The following is a 23,741-nucleotide window of genomic DNA, read 5'->3' on the forward strand; positions in this document are numbered from 1 at the left end:
CTGGACGTACGGTATTGAACTGTGGGGTTCAACGAAACGCTCCAATATTCAACGAATTCAATCTCTTCAGTCCAAAATTCTCCGCACTATCGTTAACGCTCCATCTTACGTTTCAAATCTAACCATCCACACAGACCACCTGGAAGTTCCGTTTCTAGGTCCAGGTTGCACGAACTCGTTTTAAAAGCTTTCATCAGAACTTGCACTCTCATTCCAATCCTCTTGTCCGCCATTTATCATCTCATCATCACCATCCAGATCATCCTCCCAGAAGACTGAAACGTCAGTGGCCTCGCGATTTTCTCTCTTCTGAGGAGAGTAGCTAATCCTAGAGATGACTTAGGGAGTGTTATCACTGGGTAACTTCTACCCTCAGTTAGTTATTGTCATTGTTACTAATAGCATGTCTAGCGCTGGTCTAACTTTACTAATAAATTTTAAAAAAAATTAATTTCAATTACTAAAAAAATTATTGTAAATAGGCCCAATTTTTCGATGACCACCGGATAAACATACTTTTGGACAAAAGACAAAAAAACGGTATTAAGGTGATAATTAAAGCATGAGAGGTGTTATTCAGCCCATTATTCTCCTCCCAAAGAAATATTTATTAAGTCCAATACGAGTACGTTGATGTAAGAAAAGGACAGGTGAGTGTCAAGATAAGATTATTATTTTTAAAGTTCTTGTGCAATTTATATGCATATATAATTAGGAATGCTTTTTAGGGAAATGTACGAGGGTCGTTTGAAAAGTCCGTGCAAATTCAGAGATAGCACCACTGGCGCGTATCGAGGTTATGTTTAGTTAGTAGCATCTCTTGGAAGAACACACACCAAGTTTCAGCCAGATCGGTCTATTTCTTTGTGTTTGGCATTCGTTTGAATCGAGGAAGTCGAGTGATTTTCAAAAAATGGACGAAAAAGAATTTCGTGTGTTGATTAAACACTACTTTATGAAAGGCAAAACGCCTCAGGAGACTAAAGAGAAGCTTGATAAACATTATGGTGACTCTGCACCTTCGATTAGAACAGTTTATAAGTGGTTTCAAAATTTTCAGAGTGGCCATATGGGCACAAGTGACGCTGAACGTTCTGGACGCCCTGTTGAGGTTACTACTCCAGAAATCATTGATAAAATCCATGATATGGTGATGGATGACAGAAGAGTGAAGGTGCGTGAGATTGCTAGTGCTGGGGGCATCTCGAATGAACGGGTACATAATATTTTGCATCAACATTTGGACATGACAAAGCTATCCGCAAGATGGGTGCCGCGATTGCTTGACCAAAAACGAAATCGTGTGAAGTGTTGCAAGGACGGTTTGCAGCTGTTCCAGAAGAATCCGCAGGACTTTAAGCGTCGTTTCGTCACTGTGGATGAAATATGGATACATCACTACACTTCTGAGACCAAAGAACAATCTAAACAATGGGTTACCAAGGGGGAATCTGCGCCAAAAAAGGCGAAGACCGTTCCTTCGGCCGGAAAGATTATGGCGACTGTCTTTTGGAATTCGCAAGGAATAATCCTCATCGACTATCTGGAAAAGGGTAAAACTATTACAGGTGCATATTATTCATCGTTATTGGACCGTTTGAAAACCGAGCTGCAAGAAAAGCGCCCACGATTGGCCCACAAAAAAGTCCTTTTCTTTCACGACAACGCACCAGCTCACACCTCAGCAGTTGTGGTCGCAAAATTAATGGAAATAGGGTTCCAACTCGTTTCACATCCCCCCTATTCTCCAGACTTGGCTCCCTCGGACTACTATTTGTTCCCCAATATGAAGAAATGGCTGGCGGGAAAAAGATTTTATTCAAACGAGGAGGTGATTGCAGAAACGAATGGCTATTTTTCAGACTTGGACAAATCCTATTATTCGGAAGGGATCAACAAACTAGAGCAGCGTTGGACGAAGTGTATAAGCCTAAAAGGAGACTATGTTGAAAAATAAAAAAAGGTTTACCCCAAAAAATTAAGTAGTTTTTATTTTTGCACGGACTTTTCAAACGACCCTCGTATTAGCGATTGGTGCGTTTTAAATAGATCACCCTGATATTTAAAATCTTAATTTGTTTTAAACCCTTAACTGACCAATAAAACAGAAGCTTTCTTTGCATTTTTAAATAAAAAGCACATAAAATAATATCTTGAGTTCTTAATGTTAATGTTTATAACAAAATTCAACGCAAGAAATACCTAGGTATATATATTTTTTAAAAGAAGAAAAACATAAATAAATGAAATTACCAAAAAGGAAGAATACTTTCGAAAGACAAACTTCCAATCTTTTTAGCTTTAATCTGATATATGTCTTATTATATAGTTATAAGAAGGTATGTAATATGGTTGATGGGTCTACTGTTATGTATCATGTATCTTATATATTCACAGCATAATGGTTCTTATAAGAAAATATGTTTAACGTCCCCCTTCCGGAGAGTATTGAAGAAATACGTAATATTATGAATGATTGATGTTTTTTCTAAAGGATTTCCATTTAGATTTATTGGTAAAATTCTAGATAGCTTAGATGAATGGAAATACACGATGCGCAAAGCAAGAGTAGATAAATTATCTTTAAGATGTATTTTTTGTATTTATTTTTCAAGTAAAATGAACGAAGTTATGTATGTAACTTCAAAGAGAATAAGGAGTATTAAGATATTTTGCTAATTTGGATCATTTTCCATTTATTACCATGCATAAGTAAAAATCTCTAATGAAATGTAAGCAAGTCGTTCAATATTTAAAGAGATACAGAGGAAAGCAAGAAAATGTAGGCTAGAGAAGCACCCTATTTAAATGGTACTTATGTTTTCGAAACCATTGCAACAATAACTTTTGGGATACTGAGACCCCCCGAAAGAGTTCGATCTTTGCTGTCCCCCAATAGAGCCAGATGAGAAACGAGCAGCATCTCTGGTGATGAAACAACTGAATCCAGGTAATCTGTGGAAGTTAGAGAAGGGATTAATAGGAAGAGATACTATTTCCTGGAGCCAGAATATTGTGACGGGAGCTTCCAAAAGAGGATACTTAATAGGGTATCATACCACCTCTAACACTTGGTAACTACCCAAGCTCCTCAGATGTTCCTCCAGATCAAAAGAGCGCCTCAAGCTCTTCCAGAGAAGACCTAGAAAGACGAAAAAAAAAGAGCAGGTAGGAATAATCTGGAGTCCCATGCATCCAATTCTACAAATACGTTCCGCAGATTTCAGAAATAAGCCCTAAATTAAAAGTTCGAGTGTGTTCTAAGGTTATAACATACCTCCAACTTGGATAACCAATTCCCAAAAAAGAATGCGGAGCCGACAAATTGGGATGACTGCTCCCTAAAATAGAACCTTAACTCCCTTCTACAAAACAGCTTATGCCCTCCTTCGGCAGCTGACATTTTACGAACAAATCTTCGTACGAACATTGCGAACAGTTATCGTAACTCCAAAAACAGAATTTTGAAATTAAAGCAATATTTTCGCCAAACATTGTCAGGGGATATCCAATCCATCATATTTACCAAAATATGAATATAATATTAAGAAAATAAGTTAAATAAACTAAATTTTTCCTCTTATTATCATCTTAATTTGTACTTTTTCTCTTTATTACTACAATGTTTTCCATTTTAAAGAAAAACAAGATAGCAGTTATATATTTATTCGACTGCATGAATTTATTTTTTTATAGGTACTTTCTTTGGTAAACCTTTTAAAAAATATTACTGGAATTTGTATACCAAGTTATCATTTTTATTATTTCGATTTAAAGGAATCAAGCCATTAAATTTTAACAACTTTACGATGTAAATTTATTGACAATTTGTTTTACTCGTATTTCCTTTTTCACTTTCATTCACTCTCTCTCTCTATCCTATAATCCGATTTTTATTCTTAAAAAACCATCAATTCTTCAATCTTACTTAAATATTTTATTATTTAGATTATTGTACAAACGTCTTTTAGATATTCTAAACACAGCACATACTGTTGAATTAATAAATCTTTAATACTTCTTTTTTTAAACAATGTTTTATCTTTTTTAACAAATTGAATTCATGGGAATTATAATCTCTTCTCTTTTTTGTCTACGTTTAGTGAAGTGTTGTAATAATATTTTAAGGTGAGCCTTCACATTTTACAAGAAAACTTCACATTTAAAATAATGCACTCTCCAATCAAAAAAGACAAATTTTAGTTTTAATTTGACAGGAGTACAGTATGAATTGGGTCTACCAATAAAATTGTCCAGGTTTGGGACTTTAACTTCGTACTTCTAATTTTCCAAACCAAAGTACATTGTAATTCTACGAGCGTACCCAGTTTACTGGAGAGCCCCAGTGTATATCACCAATCCTGTCCATTGCTGCGCGTTACCATCCGGCAGAGTATAACTGAACCTACTATCCGTCCAGTGTATACACTTCGGCGGGAGGTAGAAGCAAGCAGGGTCCTTTCCATAACAATTGCAGGAGTTTGTGCGGTGGTGGGTAGAGAGTTGGCTAAACTACTGCTGGCTGTATACTTTCTAGCCTGGAGGCGGCAACAGTAGCCTCCAATTCTCTGCCACCCCAAAACTGGCTTAGTCAATTTAACTACCATTCTCCATGGTACCTCTCTACCAGTAGGTCGGCCACCCCTGGGGAGAATTCCAGTTCCAGTGAACTACCCCATTCAACGGTGTAAGACTCACAATAAATAACAACTTAACGACACCTGCTTTTTGTTTTCGTTTCATACATTCCTAGTAGCTCTTGTATTGATACAATGAGAATTTATTATTGCATGAATATGAATAAATTTTAGTAACTAAATTTCTACCTTGGGCTCTACATAGACAAAAGACTCACGTGGAACCCACACACTAGACTTAAAATACAAGCAATGACAAAACGTGCGAAACTTCTTTACAGATTACTTGGACGACGCTCCAAATTGTCCATTGAACTCAAACGTTTAATATACAGTACTATTCTCAAACCTATGTGGACTTATGGACTAGAGCTGTGGGGTTCAGCCAAACCTACAAACATACGGACTGTACAAGACATTTCAATCAAAACTCCTCCGACAGATAGCTGACGCTCCTTTCTACGTTGACTAACCTCACTCTTCACAACGACCTCAACATTCCCTTCATAGACCAACACGCGAAGACTAAATACCAAAAATTCCATACTGCTCTCTCTACTTGCTCTAATCCTCTTGTACAGTTTCTCGCCTCCTCTGACATCCCTAATACACCTCGCCGACTGAATCGCCAGTGGCCCCGCGACTTCCTTACAGTCTGAAGAACTAAATCTCTCCTCTCTCCTACTCATATTCTCCTCTTCACATTCTCCTCTCTCCTATAGAGAGTGCTACCGATGGGTAGCTTCTCTCCTCCTGCTCTTCCCGCACCAGTTCATCTTATTTACCTCCATATTTACTTATTGTATATACTTATACAGATTGTAAATTACTAAATAAATTAAAAAAAAAAAAAGGAACTAAATTTTGCTGTAATAACTTTCAGACATCGAAAAAATCATAGGATAGTACCTTTGCGAGGATTTGCACTGACCATGATGTAAAAACAATTCTCAGTTCATTATCAATGATTCTGTAATGATCTCAACATATTGTTCGATCGGAACATCTTCTAATAACATCGAAAAACAAAAGTGGGAAGAGCTCTTCTTTAAAAACTTCCTTAAAATGTTTTCAGTTGTACGTAGCAGAGTGCCAACTGTGAGCCAAGCTAAACACAACTTTTTTACTGTAGAGAGGAAAAAAGCAAAAACTTCTTACATCTATTTTGTGACAGAATTAAAAGTCGATTAAGATAAAAGTTAAGTTATAAAAGAGACAGACAATAAATAAACGGAAGTTAAAAGAAATAAAAGCTTCGGACACATTTTTTTTAAATGTTGTGTGTAGAGAGAACAAAGCAAAGCGCAACAGGGTGGCGTGCGAACTACCCTCCAGTGGGGGGGGGGGGAATTACCCTCTGACCCTTTTTCTATGTGTGTGTTTTGTGAGTTTGAAAGATATAACTAACTCTTTACTCTAAAACTGATATCGCCACACGTGTAAAAAGTATTATAAAAAAGTAGCATTCTCAGTAACTATAATTCCATTTGTGCTTACGAGTATATGCTTTATTACTTCGTTTAAATTTTATGTCTTCAAAGTTTTCTTTAAATTTTTCGTTGTTCTGTTCTAATAAATAGTGAAATCTCGGCCATTGTTTTTTCTAGTTTACTTTTACTAATTTCAGTCAGAGTTATCAGTTTAGGTTCTTCTACTAATGACTTCGCATTAGTCAATGAGAGAGAAATAAACGTAATCTCAGTATATTTAAGCAAACTTTCAAACTAATACCATCAATATTTACACAATTACATAGATCAGGGTCTCTAACCTGGTTTCCGCCGGATCTCTGACAGCGGCTCCGCAAAAAATTAACTATTTGCTCAGTCAAAACGAAAAAAACCATTTTGCATTCAAAATCCTTTTCAAGACTAGGACATCTCCGAACTCCCAATAAAAGAATGAGAACAATTAATTGGATAAATCGACAGACACTCGATTGAAACTAAAATTTCAAATCAAAATTGATATTAAGCATTTTTGGATTGACATTAGAATTAAATATCCTGGAATTGCTAAAAGAGCTGTGAAACATGTAATATCGTTTGTATCAACCTATGTATGCGAAAAACTCTTCACTTTGTTCGCTGCCACAAAAACAAAATACAGAAACAGATTGGATGCTGAAGATGACAGTGGATTGCAGATTATTCCCGATGTAAAAATATTTTACGATAAAAAAACATCCACAGCCAAGTCATTGAAAGAATTTCCTTTGTATTAATAAGTTATAATTTAAAATATTGATCCTTTCGTTGATAGTCTTATTAAGATGTTTGCATTTAAGATCAAAGATACAAGAATAATTTTGCGAATTTGTGTAGCAAAAAAAGCTTTGATAATCTATTTGATCTGCTACTTAAACATGAGGTTCCTTCAAAATAAACCATGAGCTCCAAGGGTTCCTTAAAAGTGTAGAAAAGGTTGAAGACCCCCCCTCTGACATGGATGGACTCTTAATAATGTCCTAAATTTTTCTTTAGAGACAATGAAACGTATTGTATTTTCTAGATTACGCAGGCACCAGCTTGAGTGGCCCTTCAATCGAAGGGTCATACTCAAGTTTTTTGAGCCAGGGTGGAGCCACAAAAGAAAAAAAATCACTTAACCCCCTAGGAAGCACTGTTTAGCACGATTTCGTTTCGTATTATCCACTCACGATTAGACTACTCTATTCCTCTACATGAGGATCGAAACTCAAGCCGTTGAATAGTATCCATAACCAAGGAATCAGTTTGGCTTCAGGAGCCTTTACGAACCTCCTAGTTGTGAGTTAAGGACACTGAAGCTTGCAAAATGTCCTCCTTAGTAAAGAGGTATAATAAATTGTCACTATTATATTTATATTATTATTTATAGTGCATTGTCGGCCTCTGGACAATATTCTTCATTTACAGAAAACAATCTATCACCGCTCAGTCAGGCGTATAGGCTCCTGAATGAACCGAAAACCCCAATTGCGTTAAGTTTTTTGGACGAAAAAATTACCAGTGAATACTCCTAGAAAGTACACACGATCGTCACAATAATAAAGAATAGAATATTAAAAATTAGCTTAGAAAATATGGTACTAGCCACAGGAAATACGTTGGGCAGGAACAGTACTTAAATATAAGTTAAAAGTAAACTACAGTATAAGTTCAAAATAAATTCAAAATGGGTGCTCAATCAATTGACCCAATCGCTAAACTACAGCATCAATAAGTGCCCAAACAACAAAATCAAAGAGAGAGAGAAATAAATACTTTAATGCAATCATTATAATTGCAACTGTGGTGATGCACAAACACACTAAGAAGTTATTTAACGCAGTGTACTGATGCTTGAATGATAAAAGAGTGTTAAGTGAAAAATCAATCAATCTACAATTCATTCAATTTACTTTAAATAAAAGTAAACAACAAAATAATTTAAACAATCAGATAAATGAAAGAAAATAAAAATTTATGAATTGTCACCAACGGATAACTAAAACGGATGTGACGGCTCTTCTTTTGTGAAGAATAACTACCAGATGTTTTAAGTTCTTTACAAACTTTTATTAGTAAAAAGTAATTGCCTATTTTTTTTCAGGCGGGGCTTAAAGTCCAACTACCAATTAGGTGACAGTGGAAACATACTTTACTGTAAATTTCTTTTATTAACCTTTAAATAAAATCCAAGGCCCAAAGACCGGGAATTGAACCCAGTACTACAATGCATATTAGCTTTGCAGGTCTTTTATTAATTTAATTGAAATACTTGTACACATTCTCTCGCTCAAAAACTGATTTCTTTTTCTCTTTGACACCCTCAATTTGAGGGCCTCAAATCCGTTGCTGGTTATTTTGACACCCTCAATTTGAGGGCCTCAAATCCGATGCTGGTTATGTAAGACGACATTTTCCAAAAAACTTTCTAACCATCTTTAGTTTTAGTAAGGCTTTGAATATACATAATTACTTCGTGAAGAAAAGTAATGGCTACTTATTTTACTTTCTTTCACTTGAGATTAGGAGTTTTTTGTTTAATTTGTGTTATAAGTTATGAAGCAAAATCTTTCTTTGCCAAACAAAGTCGCATTTTGTTCTCTTAAAATAAAACGTAAGTCGCGTGCTGAGGCTGCGATTAACAGCATTTTACTTTCATTAAATTTCCACAATCACGCAAAGCTACAAAGAAAAAAGAAAAACTAAATTAAAAAAAAAAAAACTTCAAAAAATAAAAAAAAAAGGAAAAGAAATAAAATTGTAATTTAAAAACTATTGACTTTCCTCTCTCTAGCGGTGAATATTATCATTTCCAATAGAAAAATATGAACTCTAGCCAACCATCCTTCGGTTATATATCAACAGGTTGGCTCCCTCATACAATACACTTATCAGTTCATTTGTAATCAATAAGGGATAAAGCGAACTGAACAAGAATATGGTGGTGTTGGTGAGTTTTGAAGAGGACGAGTAGGTGTATGGTTTAGTTAATGGCGATATTGCGGGGGTGTGGAGAAGGTTCCACCACCAACCCATCACATTTACGGGCAGCATGAGACCAGTTGCGTGACCATTTTTTTTTTTTTTTTTTCCTTCACCACTAACCGTTGATGGGATTGTAAAAGAGTGAGTTGTGGTGAGAGAAGGATTGGGATGGGGGCATTTTTCAATCCTTCAACAAACTCATCCATTATCTGTCATCCTCTTGATGATGTTCGGGGGCGGTGCCGCGACACTCTAGGCTCTCTCCCCTCCATCGCTTCATACACACAAAAAGAGAGAATTGCTGAGTTACAGCTAAATTAATTTTAACTGATCTGATGAAGATAATGCGCTTACAGGTTTTTTAGCAATATAGAAACAAAGTTCAGCGCAAATAAAAATGATCAAGCACATTTCCGGATCCAATATTGTGTTAAACATTAATTTTATTCAGCACGTTTCTTTTGCTATAGAAAAGACATGTCTGGAGTTAGCGCTAGCACCTAGATTTTCTCTTTGATAGAATAATTCATAGTTCTTACTCCAAAATTCTACTTCAAATTACTATATTTAACTTCGAGTCACATTTAAATCTAATCTCTTAAAAGGACTGGAGTCTACCTAAACCTCCCCTTTCTGTATCCTTAATTCAACTTTCGGGACAAATCTTGCTAGCAAAAGTTGTAGATTTATTTGTAAGCTCAACTCCCACCAACAATTCAAGTTATCTATAGAATATACTCGTCTATTTCCACGGTTGAGAACCATCAATAAGTTATTAACCTTCTCACTGTTTTTTCCCAAAACTATTTCCTTCAAGAATACTGCTGTAACTTGAGTGATGTTACTCTAAAAAACGAGGATGGTGCTCCTTATATTTATGGAATACACTGACTATTGCAGCATCAGACAGACATGTACAAAGACTTGATTCCCTTTCAGTTTTACATTATGTTCTAAGCTTATGTTACAAGCTCTCAATTAAAACCTATTTTGTTCTTTAAAAGAATGTTTTAACTTCTCTTGGGCGAAGTAAAAACTAAGTTTAGATTAGATTAATTATCATATTATATTAATTCGTTTTCTTTCACTTTGGTTTTTTAAAAATTTGTTTATTTTGCAACTATAATCAATGTTCAATAAGCAAAAGAGATGAGAGATAGGGAATAGTGCAAATACAAGTACTCGTGTACCAAGAGACATGAGTGGAATGAACGACGTCCATCCAATGATGGAAGCTGTCAGGCAAGCTTACGCAGCAACCATCCTAGGAGATCGGCGTTATATGTTGAGATGGTCGCCACCGCCCGCTTTAGTCTGCGCTGTGGATTTGAAGGAAGTGTTGCAGTAGGACATGTTGTGGATCAGAGGGTTGCAGTGACTGTGTAGATTTGAGTGGAGTTCTGTGTAACGAGATTTGGCCATTTCCAGAAACGAGAGGAATATTTAGATCAGAGTGTATTGTGTGTTTGGAGACGTAGAAGGGAGTGTTAACTATTGTTCTCAGGATACTTTGGAAATTAATTGTAAAAATTATAATTATTATTTTATTTTTTTAAAATAATTTTGTGAATTGATATTTGTATCACCTGCTAAACCTGCCTGTATTTGGTATAGGACGAAGAGTCCCGAGTGTCAAATAAAAAAATTAAAAAAATGGAATCAATCTGCACAGTTTTCGCTAAAGAAAATGTGTATGACTTCTTAAACAGGAAACGAAAGGACTTAAGGGTGATTAGGTCGGCAATTAATCAACTCTGAACTTGTTAATTTCTATTTAGAGATCAATTTTCAATCTACAAGTCTCACATTATAAAAGGAAAACCAAATAAAATGAAATGAGAATCAATAATTAAGATTATAATGTAAAAAATTTATTTTATGACCTTTCTAGGCTGCAATGAAAGTTTTAAGATAATAAAGGGCAGTCCTTAGCATTAGCATACAGATTATTTGTGATTGAAGTAATCTGCATAAAATATATTGAACTCTAGGGAGACGTCGTTAATTTAAGAGGTTATAGGAAGGAGACATCGTAACGACAGTAGAGCACCACAGGAGGCAGTATCCCTAGGAATTACCTAGTGAATGAGGAAGTAGTACAATGAGACCCTGAGGGCAAAGGAAGGACGGTTGGACAGGAGCAAAAGGGCACACGGTGATGGGGCTAAGCTAGTCATTTTAGTTGTCAGCATGAATAAGCATTATGTGTTTCCCTTTAAGTACATCTACAATGGCCCTAGAAGATTTACTTTACAAAGAAAATGGTTATTAGTTTTCCCTTAAGAAAGAAAAAAATAAAATGATTGTATCCATTCTCAGTTTAGTAAGGGGATCAATCCAATCAAATCACTAATGTTAAAGGGCATAATTAGGGCTCTGCATTAAAGATAAGGGCAGATTTCATTGTTTAAAAATTAATTAGCTGGCCCTTATTAAAATAATATTCCAACTACAGCTGGGAGGCTGATCTGATACAGGAGGGTAAGGTTGGATAGATCTTCAGCTGTGCCTTTAAGGCAAGAAAAGCAGTCACTTGTTAGTGTTAATTAGAGCGGTCATTCAGCAGGACTAGAAATAAGTCTGTATCCTATTTTGACCTCTTTTAACCTCATTATGTTTGAGTAGAGTAAGAGGGTTCCAAGGCTCTTGGCCACGGTAAAAAGTCCACGGTAAGAAGTAAAGTAATGCCAACTTATTCAGGCGACTTTTACGATCAATTGCAAAAATTAGAAATCATGGACGGATTAGCAAAAGTACTTTCTCTCTAATTTCTCATATTAACCATTAAATAAAATCCAAAGCCTAGACCAAGAATCGAACCCAGTACCATAAAAATTCATCTCAGCTTTGCGGGCTTCAGCTTTAACCGCTCGGCTATCGTGGTGCCTAATTGGTCCACGGTGACGTATTTGATCAACTGCCAAATTAGGGATTCCATAAAGGTAAATAGGAGAAAGCTATTTACGATTTAAAAGGAACATATTTACATACAGTGGAATTTTCTATTCCACTTTAAAAATCAAGTCTTCAAGGATGCGAAATGAGCTTGCAAAGAACAGGATGCTGTGACATTTGAATCTCTTTAATTCTTGGCCATTTTTTTGAACCAATCTTGGCGTGGGAATCCAGTGCACACCACTGAATCTTCTTTTCCATTATTTTCTAATCATTTATTTTTCTTAACTTGTGGCGCTTCAACACCTGAGGATATTGGTGCCTGCAGCCTTTTTTTTTTAAGTCCAACACCGGACAATGAGCACTAAGAAGCTTCTAGTTCAGGGGGGTCAAACTCAATTTAAATATGGGCCAATTGGTGCTACAGACAAGATTCATGCGATTCATATTTAAAATTTTTGTTAACTTTGTATTCTGAAGTGAGGATTCAAGAATACGGATAGAATAAATTAAAACACTATATAATTGTATTTATAAAACGAAAATTATTCTTTTTCACTTCGAAACTTGGCCAGCGATTTCCTCGTACAAGTTTGGCTATAACTGGATTCAAAGACCTGGGAACGGTAAGAATATATTTTGGGAATTCCTACTTCTTTTTTGTCTTTTAAAAACCAAATCATTCTGTAATTCCATTTAGAGTAGCAGACATATCGTTTCCAAAAGTCGCCGGAACAGAGTCAGCGTGTATACTCGTCTTCAATAGTTATGGGTTAACGAGGAAATATTGGGTACGGTATTGCCTCGATCTCCCATAAGCGCTATTTTCTTCATACCAATTTTTTCTATTTTCATTTTATTTCAGAACAAAGTGGGCCACTAAAAAATTACCTCGGAGGCCGCATAGGGCCAGTGTGACACCCCTGTCCTAGATAGAGAAAATCTAAGAGCCAGAAGCTGGATTCCAACCCTATCTCTGCGGGAACATTCAGCGCATTACCATTTAAGTTTTATTCCCATGCCTTTCCTTTTTTGCTTGATTATTGTTCATTGTATTAGGATCAATATTTACGTCAATATAACGTTTTGGATCGTGTTAAATATACTCACTATACCCGTATATCTATCTTGGTTCTTAATTCAGGAAACTCAGCCATTAGACCCTGAGTGACGTCAAGAAGATTTGATATTAGACTGCCACTACTATTGTCACTAATAATTGTTTATAAATAATTTCAACCAAAAGAAACAATAATTAAATGTTACCTAAAAACAAAACCGACCATTAAATACATATGTACATATTAAATACATCGTTAACAATAAGATCAATTTGGATATTCCCCAAGTAGTAACTCAATAAATTCAAGTAAACCAAAATCGATGTTAGGATTTATCGCTTTAATAATAATAACGGCAACAATAATAGAATATTAAGGAAATCGATGGTCATATCATCATATGGCCTTATATCATTGTCAGTGTATGATCGGCCCTAAATTTATTAGCCTTGTCATGGAGGTTTCTTATTGGTGGGATTGGAACTATATTTTTTTGGAGCTCAATGTAATTTCATGATATATAAAAATAAGATCTATGTTCTATGAACATAATATAAATGGGAAAATGTGGTTTGTACATTCTCATGAATTCCTCTTAGCCTTTTGGTTAGCAACTGGCACTTGGTTACTCCAGCTTACCTCACAACAGGGAAGAATGTAATTAGTACTTTTATAAATACACAGATAATTGGCCCTTTTTAATATTGAGCTTGTAATAAAGCAGCAGAATTTATTCAAGCAAAAGTAATGGATAATTGGAGACAATCTTCAGACAATTATCACTTTAGGACACGCGATTTTTTTCACATAAGAATTCGAGCAATTCTTTTGGGGGAAATATTTTATGAAAAAATTTAAAATTAAATTGATAAAGAAGTATTAGAGCCAGCAGTAGTGCCCCTGAGCTGTGTGAAGATCAAACAAAAGTCTGGGAGAGCAAAAAATGTTACAATCCCCCTAATCAAAAATTGATGGATTATTAGAAAAATTGGGCATCAATTGTATCTAGAGGAGGAAAATCTGGTAGTCTAATTTCACATATTGTTGACATCACTCTAGTGAGATAAACATATAAGTATAATGGCCAAGTTACCTGCAACCAGAACTAAGATAGATAGACGGGCTTATTAATTAATAACGTGGACAAAAATCAAGCAAAAAAGAGAAGGGTATAGCTCGGTGGTAGAGCACTGAATTCCCAAATCCTGCTCTCTACCTTTATAGCAGCATCTTACTGCTCACCATCCCAGTGATGGGACTAAACAAAAATTGGCTGCAGGTGCCAATAACCTCAGGTGTTGAAGCGCCTTAAATTAAGACAAATTAATGGTTAAAAGAATAATGCAAGAGAAGATTTATTAGCTGAATGATGTGCCATGATTTCCCCACACCATAATCAATAAGGCTGTGGTATTAAGAAACATCTTAATACCACTACAGCATCCTGTTATTACCAATCTCCTTGCATATCCTCGAAGAACAACCTCTTAAAGTGGTCAACTATATTCACAATACAAATATAACTTATTCAGTAAGATAGCCCTTCACATCGATTCTGTCAAAAACTATATTTCCGCGCCTCCTGTATCACCTAAAACAATTACCAAATTTTTGTTTGCCTTTTTTTTTTGGCATTGGCTTTCGCCATACAGCCAGCATCGTCTAGGTGCTTATCACTAGAATATCACTCACTCTCCATTCTTACTTATAAATACATTCGCTTCACACATTCATCCCTCTACTATATACAACTATTTACATAAACTACAGCTAATGGATGGATCAGTACCTCTACATTCCTGCCATCCTTATAGCTTAACCGAAATTAAAATCGCGCACTCCTTCTGTAATCATTATCTTGCATTCATTCAATAACTTTTAAATACATTCATATTTCATTGCTAGCTCTGCTACAGATTTAAGCACATAGATGTTGGTGGAGAATATTATGTCTTCGTAGCGAAATGGTGCATCTATATACCCTGAATATGTCGTCAAACATTCGTTTCCTTTCTACCACATAACGTGTACATATCATTATTATATGTTTGAAATCCTCCTCCTCATTGCAATCTACGCAAAGAGGAGAAGACCTTAAAATCATCAAATTATCAAATTTGAATCCTACGCAAGTTCCCGGTTTTGAATTGTGATCAAATAAACTCAAAGACACAGATACACACTCACCAATTTATAGAAACTCATTTTTCATATTAAAAAGACTTCACCGTTTTACTACTTTTGATTTGACTTAATACTTTTCTTAATATTAAGATAATTGCATTTAATTATATACCTTATGAACGCATATCCTTTATCCTTGAAGACCCGTATCTCTTGTATAGTGCCATATGGGGAAAATGTCTTCTGTACCAAATCTTCCGACAGTCCATTCGTCAAACCTCCACAATAAACTGTACAGTTGGTGGGGCTAGACTGGTTGTAGACTTCATCGAATGTAAGCGGCTTAGCGTTGGCTGTAACAAAATATTTTCCATTATAAGTTTACTTTATACTTATAAAAGGGGGGAAAGTGCTTTCACACATAGAATTTAAGTTAGTATTGCTGAATATTAAACATTAATAATATCTGTTAGCAATAGTTTCTTGGTTCTGGTGAAAAATTTGGTAAATATAGACGATGTATAGGAGTATACATTCTTAATTTTTTGCAACTGCATACATGGAATAACAAAGACAAATAACAGAATAAAGAACTTAACGGAACTGGCTAATAAGAGTAGACACTCCTCTATTAACGTACTTTGAAAGCTTAAAGAAAGATTTCTTGGCCGTCATCGCTTCAGCCGGCGTCTATATGGATGCTAATGGTTGGGAATGTTCGATTACTGGATAGAGATAGACTTCTATAGAAAAATAGAAACGGAAGATTTGTTTAGGTCGTGGATAAAGGTGATTTCCGGGTTATAAGGAAGTATTTACTATTTACCCAAGGATTTAGATTGTAGAGAAAAGATTTAATTTCAATCTGTATGTACCAAACATGTCTACTGTTTGAGGTTTATTATTTTGGTAAGACACTGGTTAATTTGCACGGAGATCATAATAAAAAGGAGTTACGAGGTGTGGCTATTAAATAACGAGACTGATGCTGCTACAGAAGAATTATGCATGCGCCAAATTCTAACGACCGACAGCTGTGCAGCGTAAGGCCTTCTCTTTCGATTGCAGCGCCTCACGTGTTTGTAGAGAAATCTGTTCCACCGGAAACGTCGTTTGTGTAAGAGGTTCTAGTTTCGTTTTGCCGAAAACATGATACTTACTACACATGTAGTAGAGCACCGAATTGTGAAATTTCACATGAAACTTGGTGAAACTGCTACTGAAACTTATCTTTTATTAAAAGAAGTTTATGGCGATGAATGTTAATTGCGTGCGCGAGTTTTTGAGTGGTTCAAGCGTTTCCAAGATGGCCGAGAAGACGTCGGTCACTTAAGGATGAAGACGCACATGGATTGCATCAATGGCACATGTAATTTTTTTTTTTTTTTTTTTTTGCATTGGCTTCCGCCATACAGCCAGCATCGTCTAGGTGCTTATCACTAGAATATCACTCACTCTCCATTCTTACCTACAAATACATTCGCTTCACACATTCATCATTCTACTATATACTGCTATTTACATAAACTACTGCTAATGGATGGAGCAGCACTCTGTGCTCCTGCCATCCTTATAGCTTAACCAAAATTAAAATCACGTAATCCTTCTCTAAGCATTTTCTTCCATTCATTCTATAACTTTTAAATACATTCATATTTCATTGCTAGCTCTGCTATAGATTTAAGCACATAGATGTTGGTGGAGAATATAATGTCTTCGTAGCGATATGGTGCATCTAAATACCTGTATATATCGTCAAACATTCGTTTCCTTTCTACCACATAACGTGGACATATCATTATTATATTGTTTGAAATCCTCCTCCTCATTGCAATCTACGCAAAGAGGAGAGGACCTTTTGTTGATCCTGTGTAGATACGATCCGCACACCGCGTGGTTCGCTCTCAGCCTGCTTATTGTCGTAACAACCCATTTATTAGTGACAGTTCCTTTAAACCATGGTTGTCTAGGTAACTGATCTGCCATAGTTTTATAGAATCTACCTTTATCACCATTATTGTAATTGTCTGCCATTTTTGTAGTGCTGCTTTTGCAATTATACCCTTGATATCGGTGTGTGGTAATTTATAATTAGCCATTTCCCCACTATTGGTGGCTTCCTTTGCAAGTGTATCAACAATTTCATTCTCTTTTAGAGAGAGAAAAGCTGTCCTCATCTTTATGGGTATATTCAAGCGTTCGGACTGAGCTGATTGCCGACATCACCTCCCACTTAAGGATGAAGACGCACATGGATCGCATGAACCTAGCAATGGCACATGTAAATGTTTAAAGAGAGAGGGAGAAGCTGATGCCGTCTTGCTGCACCCTAGCGCGGTACTCCAGCCCAACTCTACAGGACTGGAATACACTGGACACCACAAACCACAAACCCATGAGAATCACACTGGCATAACTTGCCAGGTAAGTTCCATAGAATTTATTTCTTATAATTAATACCACATTCAAGTTTCCGCTAAGAATTTTCCGTTATAATCATAATATACTAAAAAACCTAAAAGAAAAAACATAAATTATATATAGTTCATCAATAAACATGAACGATTAATACCGGCTCAAAAACTTTTCAAGAATTAATCCCTAAAAGTTCCTTAAGAGTTTCCTCAAAAAAATTAAATAAGCAGTTTAAATTATTTTTCCCTTTTCTTTTTGTAAGGAAAACAAAAGCAAGAAAGTAAATGTATATAAAAAACTTATTTAATTAAAAGAATAACTTTTTTCTTGTTTAGTTTTAAAAAATACTAACTTAAGTCCAACTTAAGCTTCTATATTATTTTGAAAAACAAAAAAGTTTATAATAAATAAAACTGGCTTTAAAATAAAATGGGCTGTATTATTTATTTTTCTTGTAATTGAAACGTAATTTAGGAAAAACATAATAAGTTTGAATTACAAAGTTCAAAAGTTTATGTTTTAGCAGATACATAAAATAATAACAGCATCTTATAATACAGTACAATAAAAAAAGCTATTATTTATAACAATTATATAATTAATTAGAATTTTCAGCATCCTTTAATTTGGATTTTGGGAAGTCTATTCCCAAAAGTCTATTTAGTCTATTCCAAATTAGACTGCGAAGGATATACCGGTTCTAGGAACGATCTTTTGGTGCTTTGCTTGCTCGGTTCGTTCCTTGTACGGATTTTGTTTCAGAGTTTCGTACAATTTGATGATTTTAATATAACTAATTCTTCCCAATAATTATACCTTTTTTAACCTAATCTAGGCGAAGGCAGGTGTAGGTCTTCTGCCACCCCCGCAACAGACACCTAATTTGTAATTAGGACGTTAAACCACGCCTAATAAAATAATAGGCGATTACTGAAACTTTACTTTGCACCTTTTTAAATCGTGTAACTTTAACTAATACCTTATTCACAACAAAATAATTCTATCTTCAGAATTTATTTTGATAAACAAAGCGTTAGTCTGGATATTGTTTCATTAAATCTTACTGCATCATTAAATTCTGAACTTGAAATTTTAGTTTTGTTTGCATGTAGTTCAGGAACAAGTTTAGATTTTTTCTATTAATAGTCATGAAAGCTTTTTATATACAGGGTGTTCAGCATAAGACTACCGTTACTTCGGGAGGCGATTCTGGGCATCATTTGCTACAAAAAAAAAATCCATATAAACTATGGCTCGATTCGGCTCCGTTTTTAATTAACTAAAGAATAGCACACATTCTAAACTTATTAAACGAAGATCCTTTCTTTCGAAATTAGTACCTAACCCTCATTTAACTTCATGTAACATTTTCTTTTTAATCAATAGATCAATTATATTCTTATGGTAGGTGAATTCCTTTCATAACACCGACGATGCTTTGACCCCTATTTTTTTTTTGCAATTAATAAGCAATTACTGCATCTATTTTTAAAATAACCACTATACATGGTATACCTTTCGAAAGGTGATTGCATGTAGATGTTTTTCCTGAATAGTGCACGTTTTTAAGAAATATAATATTTTGAGAAAAATGAAGTCAAAGTTTTTGGGAAAAAATTAGAAACTTGCTATTTCTTATGTTTGGGCCACAATTTGAAATACTTGATATTATTATTTTGAAATATAAATTAGTTTATTTAAAAGGAAATTTAACCTTCTCTCTAATGAGCTAATTGAAATTGCTTTAGCTATAATAGTTTGAGAAATATAGGCAACAGTTTTTCTAAAAAGTAGTTATACCTTGAAAAAACATAAAATTAAAAATATCTATAAAACGGAGCCGAATCGAGCCATAGTTTATATGGAATTTTTTTGTTGCAAATGATGCCCAGAATTGCCTCCCGAAGTAACGGTGGTCTTATGTTGGACACCCTGTATAAAGGAAGTTTACTTATCTTATTTCTAAGCTTGGTGTCTTCGAGTACAACTTCAAATGTTCCTAAAGAAGATTTGTTCTTTTTTTCCCTTTTACGTGCACTGTTGGAATTATTTAAGATTAAACCTATTAGACTTAACACAAGGAAAACTACTACATACATTACGAAGTGTCCTAGAGACCACAGGTCCGTTCTGAAACCATACCTACTCTTCCAACTATATCCCCACTCAACCCTAGTGGCGTGACGTAGCCATTACGCCGATTTTTTCCCTTTCAATCACTTTCTCTTTCTGTCTCACATCCTGTTTAGTTTAATATTTCCTTCAGGGTCACAATACTGGCTTAAAAGCTGTAGTATTACAAGAACTGGCACTTTAGTTGGAAGCCCAGATCCTCCATTAACAGGAAATCCTCTTTAAGTCAATTTCCTAAAGAACTATACAAGTAAAATCAATAATGGTGATCATATTAACATATTCCAAAAATATTTCACGTGTGTGAAAAATTCAAAAAATGACACGACTTCCTCTGACCTCAATTTCGATTAAAATAAAATTTTTGAAACAAAATCTTTTCACAGTAAATTTGCCAAAAAAAAACACAAAATAAAATGGCACTTCCCCTTAATTGACTTTCTTAAATTTGGAATTTATCTGAAATATTGAATCCTTAATGATATTGTAAAGGAATGCGCAGACAATGATAATACAGTGGTACTTGACTTTCGAACAAATCGCTTTTCGACCAAAAAATTCGTGTCCTGAAATTCGAACAAACAATTGGAACTCGAACACCCGAGATGAGCCGAGTTGTTTTTATATTTGTACACTTTTAGATCTTATTTCTTGTTTAGATACAACGTTTTTACATAAAATATAAAAATTAGGCCAGTAAAAACGGCATATTTCTGGGGCTTAGAAACGAAATAAACTGACATAGTTTACATTATTTCTTATGGGATAAATTGTTTCGGTTCTCGACCGCACTTCCGGAACGAATTATGGTCGAGAACCGAGGTGTCACTGAATTGTTGTTTCCTTTTATTCTGCATCCTTTTTTTTTTTTTATTTTACCGCGACTTCTCATCCAGGACATTTGCTTTTCCTGGATTCGTATATTGTATGACTAAATCGTAAAGTTATCGACAAAAGTGTGTCCAAAAAAACAAAAAACTATCACTTCCGGAAATTTTATTCAAAAACGGAATTTAATCAGGTGGCGGCTACTGAAACGAAAACAAATAGACGGCCCAAGTTAATAAGAGTTCTTTACTACAACCAAAAAGTATGCCAAAAAGTTACTACTAGCTCAATTGTAGAACTGAAGAAGAGAGAGATAGAGAGTTCGACGGCTAAAGCAATAGCAAGAGCTTTGGTCCACATTTGGATCTACCCCAGTCATCTGGATGATCTGGTGCCGACGACATCACCGCGACCTGGAACATACATACACACCAAACAAGGCACACACACCCAGTTCCTGCAGCGTGTGGAAATGCAATATAATATTGATGGAGGCAATCATGAGAATACATCACGCTCACACAAAAACCTGCGGCTACACGTCCTTTTCACTCACACTACAATCTCCTGTAGCTCACTTACATAAGCGCGCGAAAAAGAAGAAAAACCCCAACAGCGTGCAGAGGTACTCAATGTTGCCATATGTACGGTCGTCTCTAGGAAGGGCGAGAGGATTCAGCGCGCAGTACTGAATATTCTATAAATATTTACCCCCCTCCACATACACACACACACACACAACAACAATTTTACCACTTCCCCAACCCTAAAAACACAAATAATACATACAGCGCAGTGGCGCAGCTGGGCTTCATGCTGGCTTGAATTCCGGAGGACAGAGAAGCGCGTGAAACAGAACTGTGTGGTATATACGGTGCTTCTGCCACTCACCAAGTGAACAGACAAACAGCCAAAGTACATGTGCAAGTGTGTGTTAGTGTGAAGGCGGAAAGCAAATCTATACGCTAGCATAGAGTAGGATAAAATCACGCTTGGGTTCATTTCACAGCATTTCATTCCCAAGCAGTACACTGACTCCCCCCGCTTTCACGTACTGTCCTGGGAGCGCTGCTATGCCAAAGCATGATGAGTGGTACTGGGAGTTTCTATCCCAACACCATTTTCCATTTATTCCCTTTTCGTACTCAAAATTATGATTTTTTGTTTTTCCACATGTATCAATCTCCAGGGAAAGGAAACCTTATTTCCTATTTATTGCTACGAGGAACTTCCCAAAATTTCAAAAAAAAACCGAGGATCTTTGTGTTGTTAAATTTTTGAATAAAGTATCAATAAAATGTGCCTTAATCAAATATGCAAGTTTTAGCCAACAATATCTTTAAACTGAAAATGTGGAGTATCCTTGATTTTATCCGTTGCAAGCACTTTTTTTAATGTGAAATATTTACAGACGCTACGAGGTGTGGCTATTAAATAACGAGACAATTGCTTTAAAACATTTTATTTTAAATTTATACATATTTAGATATTATTACCTTCAATATACACCCCTCCCCTATCCCTACAACGCTCCATGCGAATTTACCATTGTTCGAAACCGTGCTGGAAATCTTTTTCTGTGAGCTCCTGCATGAGGCGTGTCGCTTTTTCTTTCACAGCTTCAACGGACTGTGAAACCGTATTCCTTTTAATACAGATTTGACTTTGGGGAACAGATAAAAGTCACATGGGGCCATGTCAAGCAAATAAGGCGGTTGGCCTAAAACTGGGATGTTGTACTTGGCAAGCAACGTCGTCTTGACAGACAATGCAGTGTGAGCCGGCGCGTTGTCTTGATGGAGAACCCATTACTTGTTCTTCCACAAATCGGGTTGTTTTTTCCTTACTCTTTTCACTCTTTTTAGTAATGATGATTAATTATAATCGAGATTTTCATCCGTTTTAGACGTGGAAGGGCGTCCCGGGTGGTCATCATTTCCGACGTCTTCTCGGCCATCTTGGAAACGCTTGAACCACTCAAAAACTCGCGCAGTGATTAACATTCATCGCCATAAACTTCTTTTAATAAAACATTAAGTTTCAGCAGCGGTTTTACCAAGTTTTGATGTGAAATTTCACGACAATTCGTTGCTCTACTACATGTACATTATCATGTTTTCGGCAAAACGAAACTAACACCTCTTCCACAAACGAGGTTCCGGTCAGACAGATTTTTTTTTTTTTTTTTTTTTTTTTTTTTTTTTTTTTTTTTTTTTTTGGCATTAGCTGTTAAGCCATAGCCACTTATTATTCCTACACGACCAAAAGTTGCCACCCCTGGCCGGTATTGGTCCCCCCTCGCACTCAATCGTACCAATTATGCAGACTAAGGATTCTAATTCTATATCTACACTATTACTATACAGCCACTGCAATAAATACTTTCATTCAAATAAATACAGTCATACCGGTAATAAATAATATATGTACATGCAAATTATATAATACACTCATACAAAGCCGTATATGCTTTATAACACTCACACACACATACATACGCACACATAAGAATACTTTATAAGGGTGGAGTACTCGATATTCCTCCAACCCATTAGACTTAAACCTACAAGGAAACTTTGACTAGATATAAACGGACATCAACAATAAATTAATCATTCTTATATTTATAAACACCTAAAAAAGTTATTAGTTCTTGTAGAACTACTAAATTATCTGAAAATATAATACTTTCATAATTGAAAGGACACTCTAAATATTTTAATATTTTATTGAAAAAGATATTTCTATCCCGTGAATACTTATAACATGTCATGGTAATGTGCCTAAAATCTTCATTCTGTTGACATTGTTCACATAGAGGGGAAGGACACAGCCCCAATCTATTCATGTAGGCCTTACAGACTGCATGATTGGCTCTTAGACGACTTACCATCGTGACCACCTTTTTATCCACACTTAAACCCTTAAACCACACTGTTTTCTTAAGAAATGGGCGCATAGATTTATAAAAATTGCCTTTAATACCGCTACTATACTTCTCTTGCCATTTTTGTACTACCAACTTCCCTAAAATTCTTTTTAAATCTTCTATTGGCAAGGAAATGTAGTCTATTCTCTCACCGTTAACTGTTGCATCTTTTGCAATTGAGTCCACAATTTCATTGTTCTTCAAACCACAGTGTCCCTTTACCCAACCAAAATTTACTATAATCCCATTTTCCTGTAACAAACTC

At 35.4% G+C, this 23,741-nt stretch overlaps 1 protein-coding gene across 7 annotated transcripts in view; it reads right to left on the bottom strand.

Annotated features, from left to right (window-relative positions):
* LOC141460300 (nucleolysin TIAR) overlaps positions 1-23,741 on the bottom strand; it is a 1,257,025-nt gene that overhangs the window by 37,705 nt on the left and 1,195,579 nt on the right. For all 7 annotated transcript variants that reach the window (XR_012461847.1, XM_074140191.1, XM_074140188.1 and 4 more), the window contains one exon: positions 15,344-15,524. Coding sequence is in view for 6 of the 7 variants with exons in the window: in XM_074140191.1 (XP_073996292.1) it covers positions 15,344-15,524 (181 nt within the window). In the remaining variant the exon portion in view is untranslated. The remainder of the gene's footprint in view (positions 1-15,343; positions 15,525-23,741) is intronic.

Source organism: Rhodnius prolixus, unplaced genomic scaffold, assembly GCF_049639745.1.
Source record: "Rhodnius prolixus isolate KJV_2025 unplaced genomic scaffold, Rpr scaffold_6, whole genome shotgun sequence".
Taxonomy (NCBI): Eukaryota; Metazoa; Arthropoda; class Insecta; order Hemiptera; family Reduviidae; genus Rhodnius; species Rhodnius prolixus.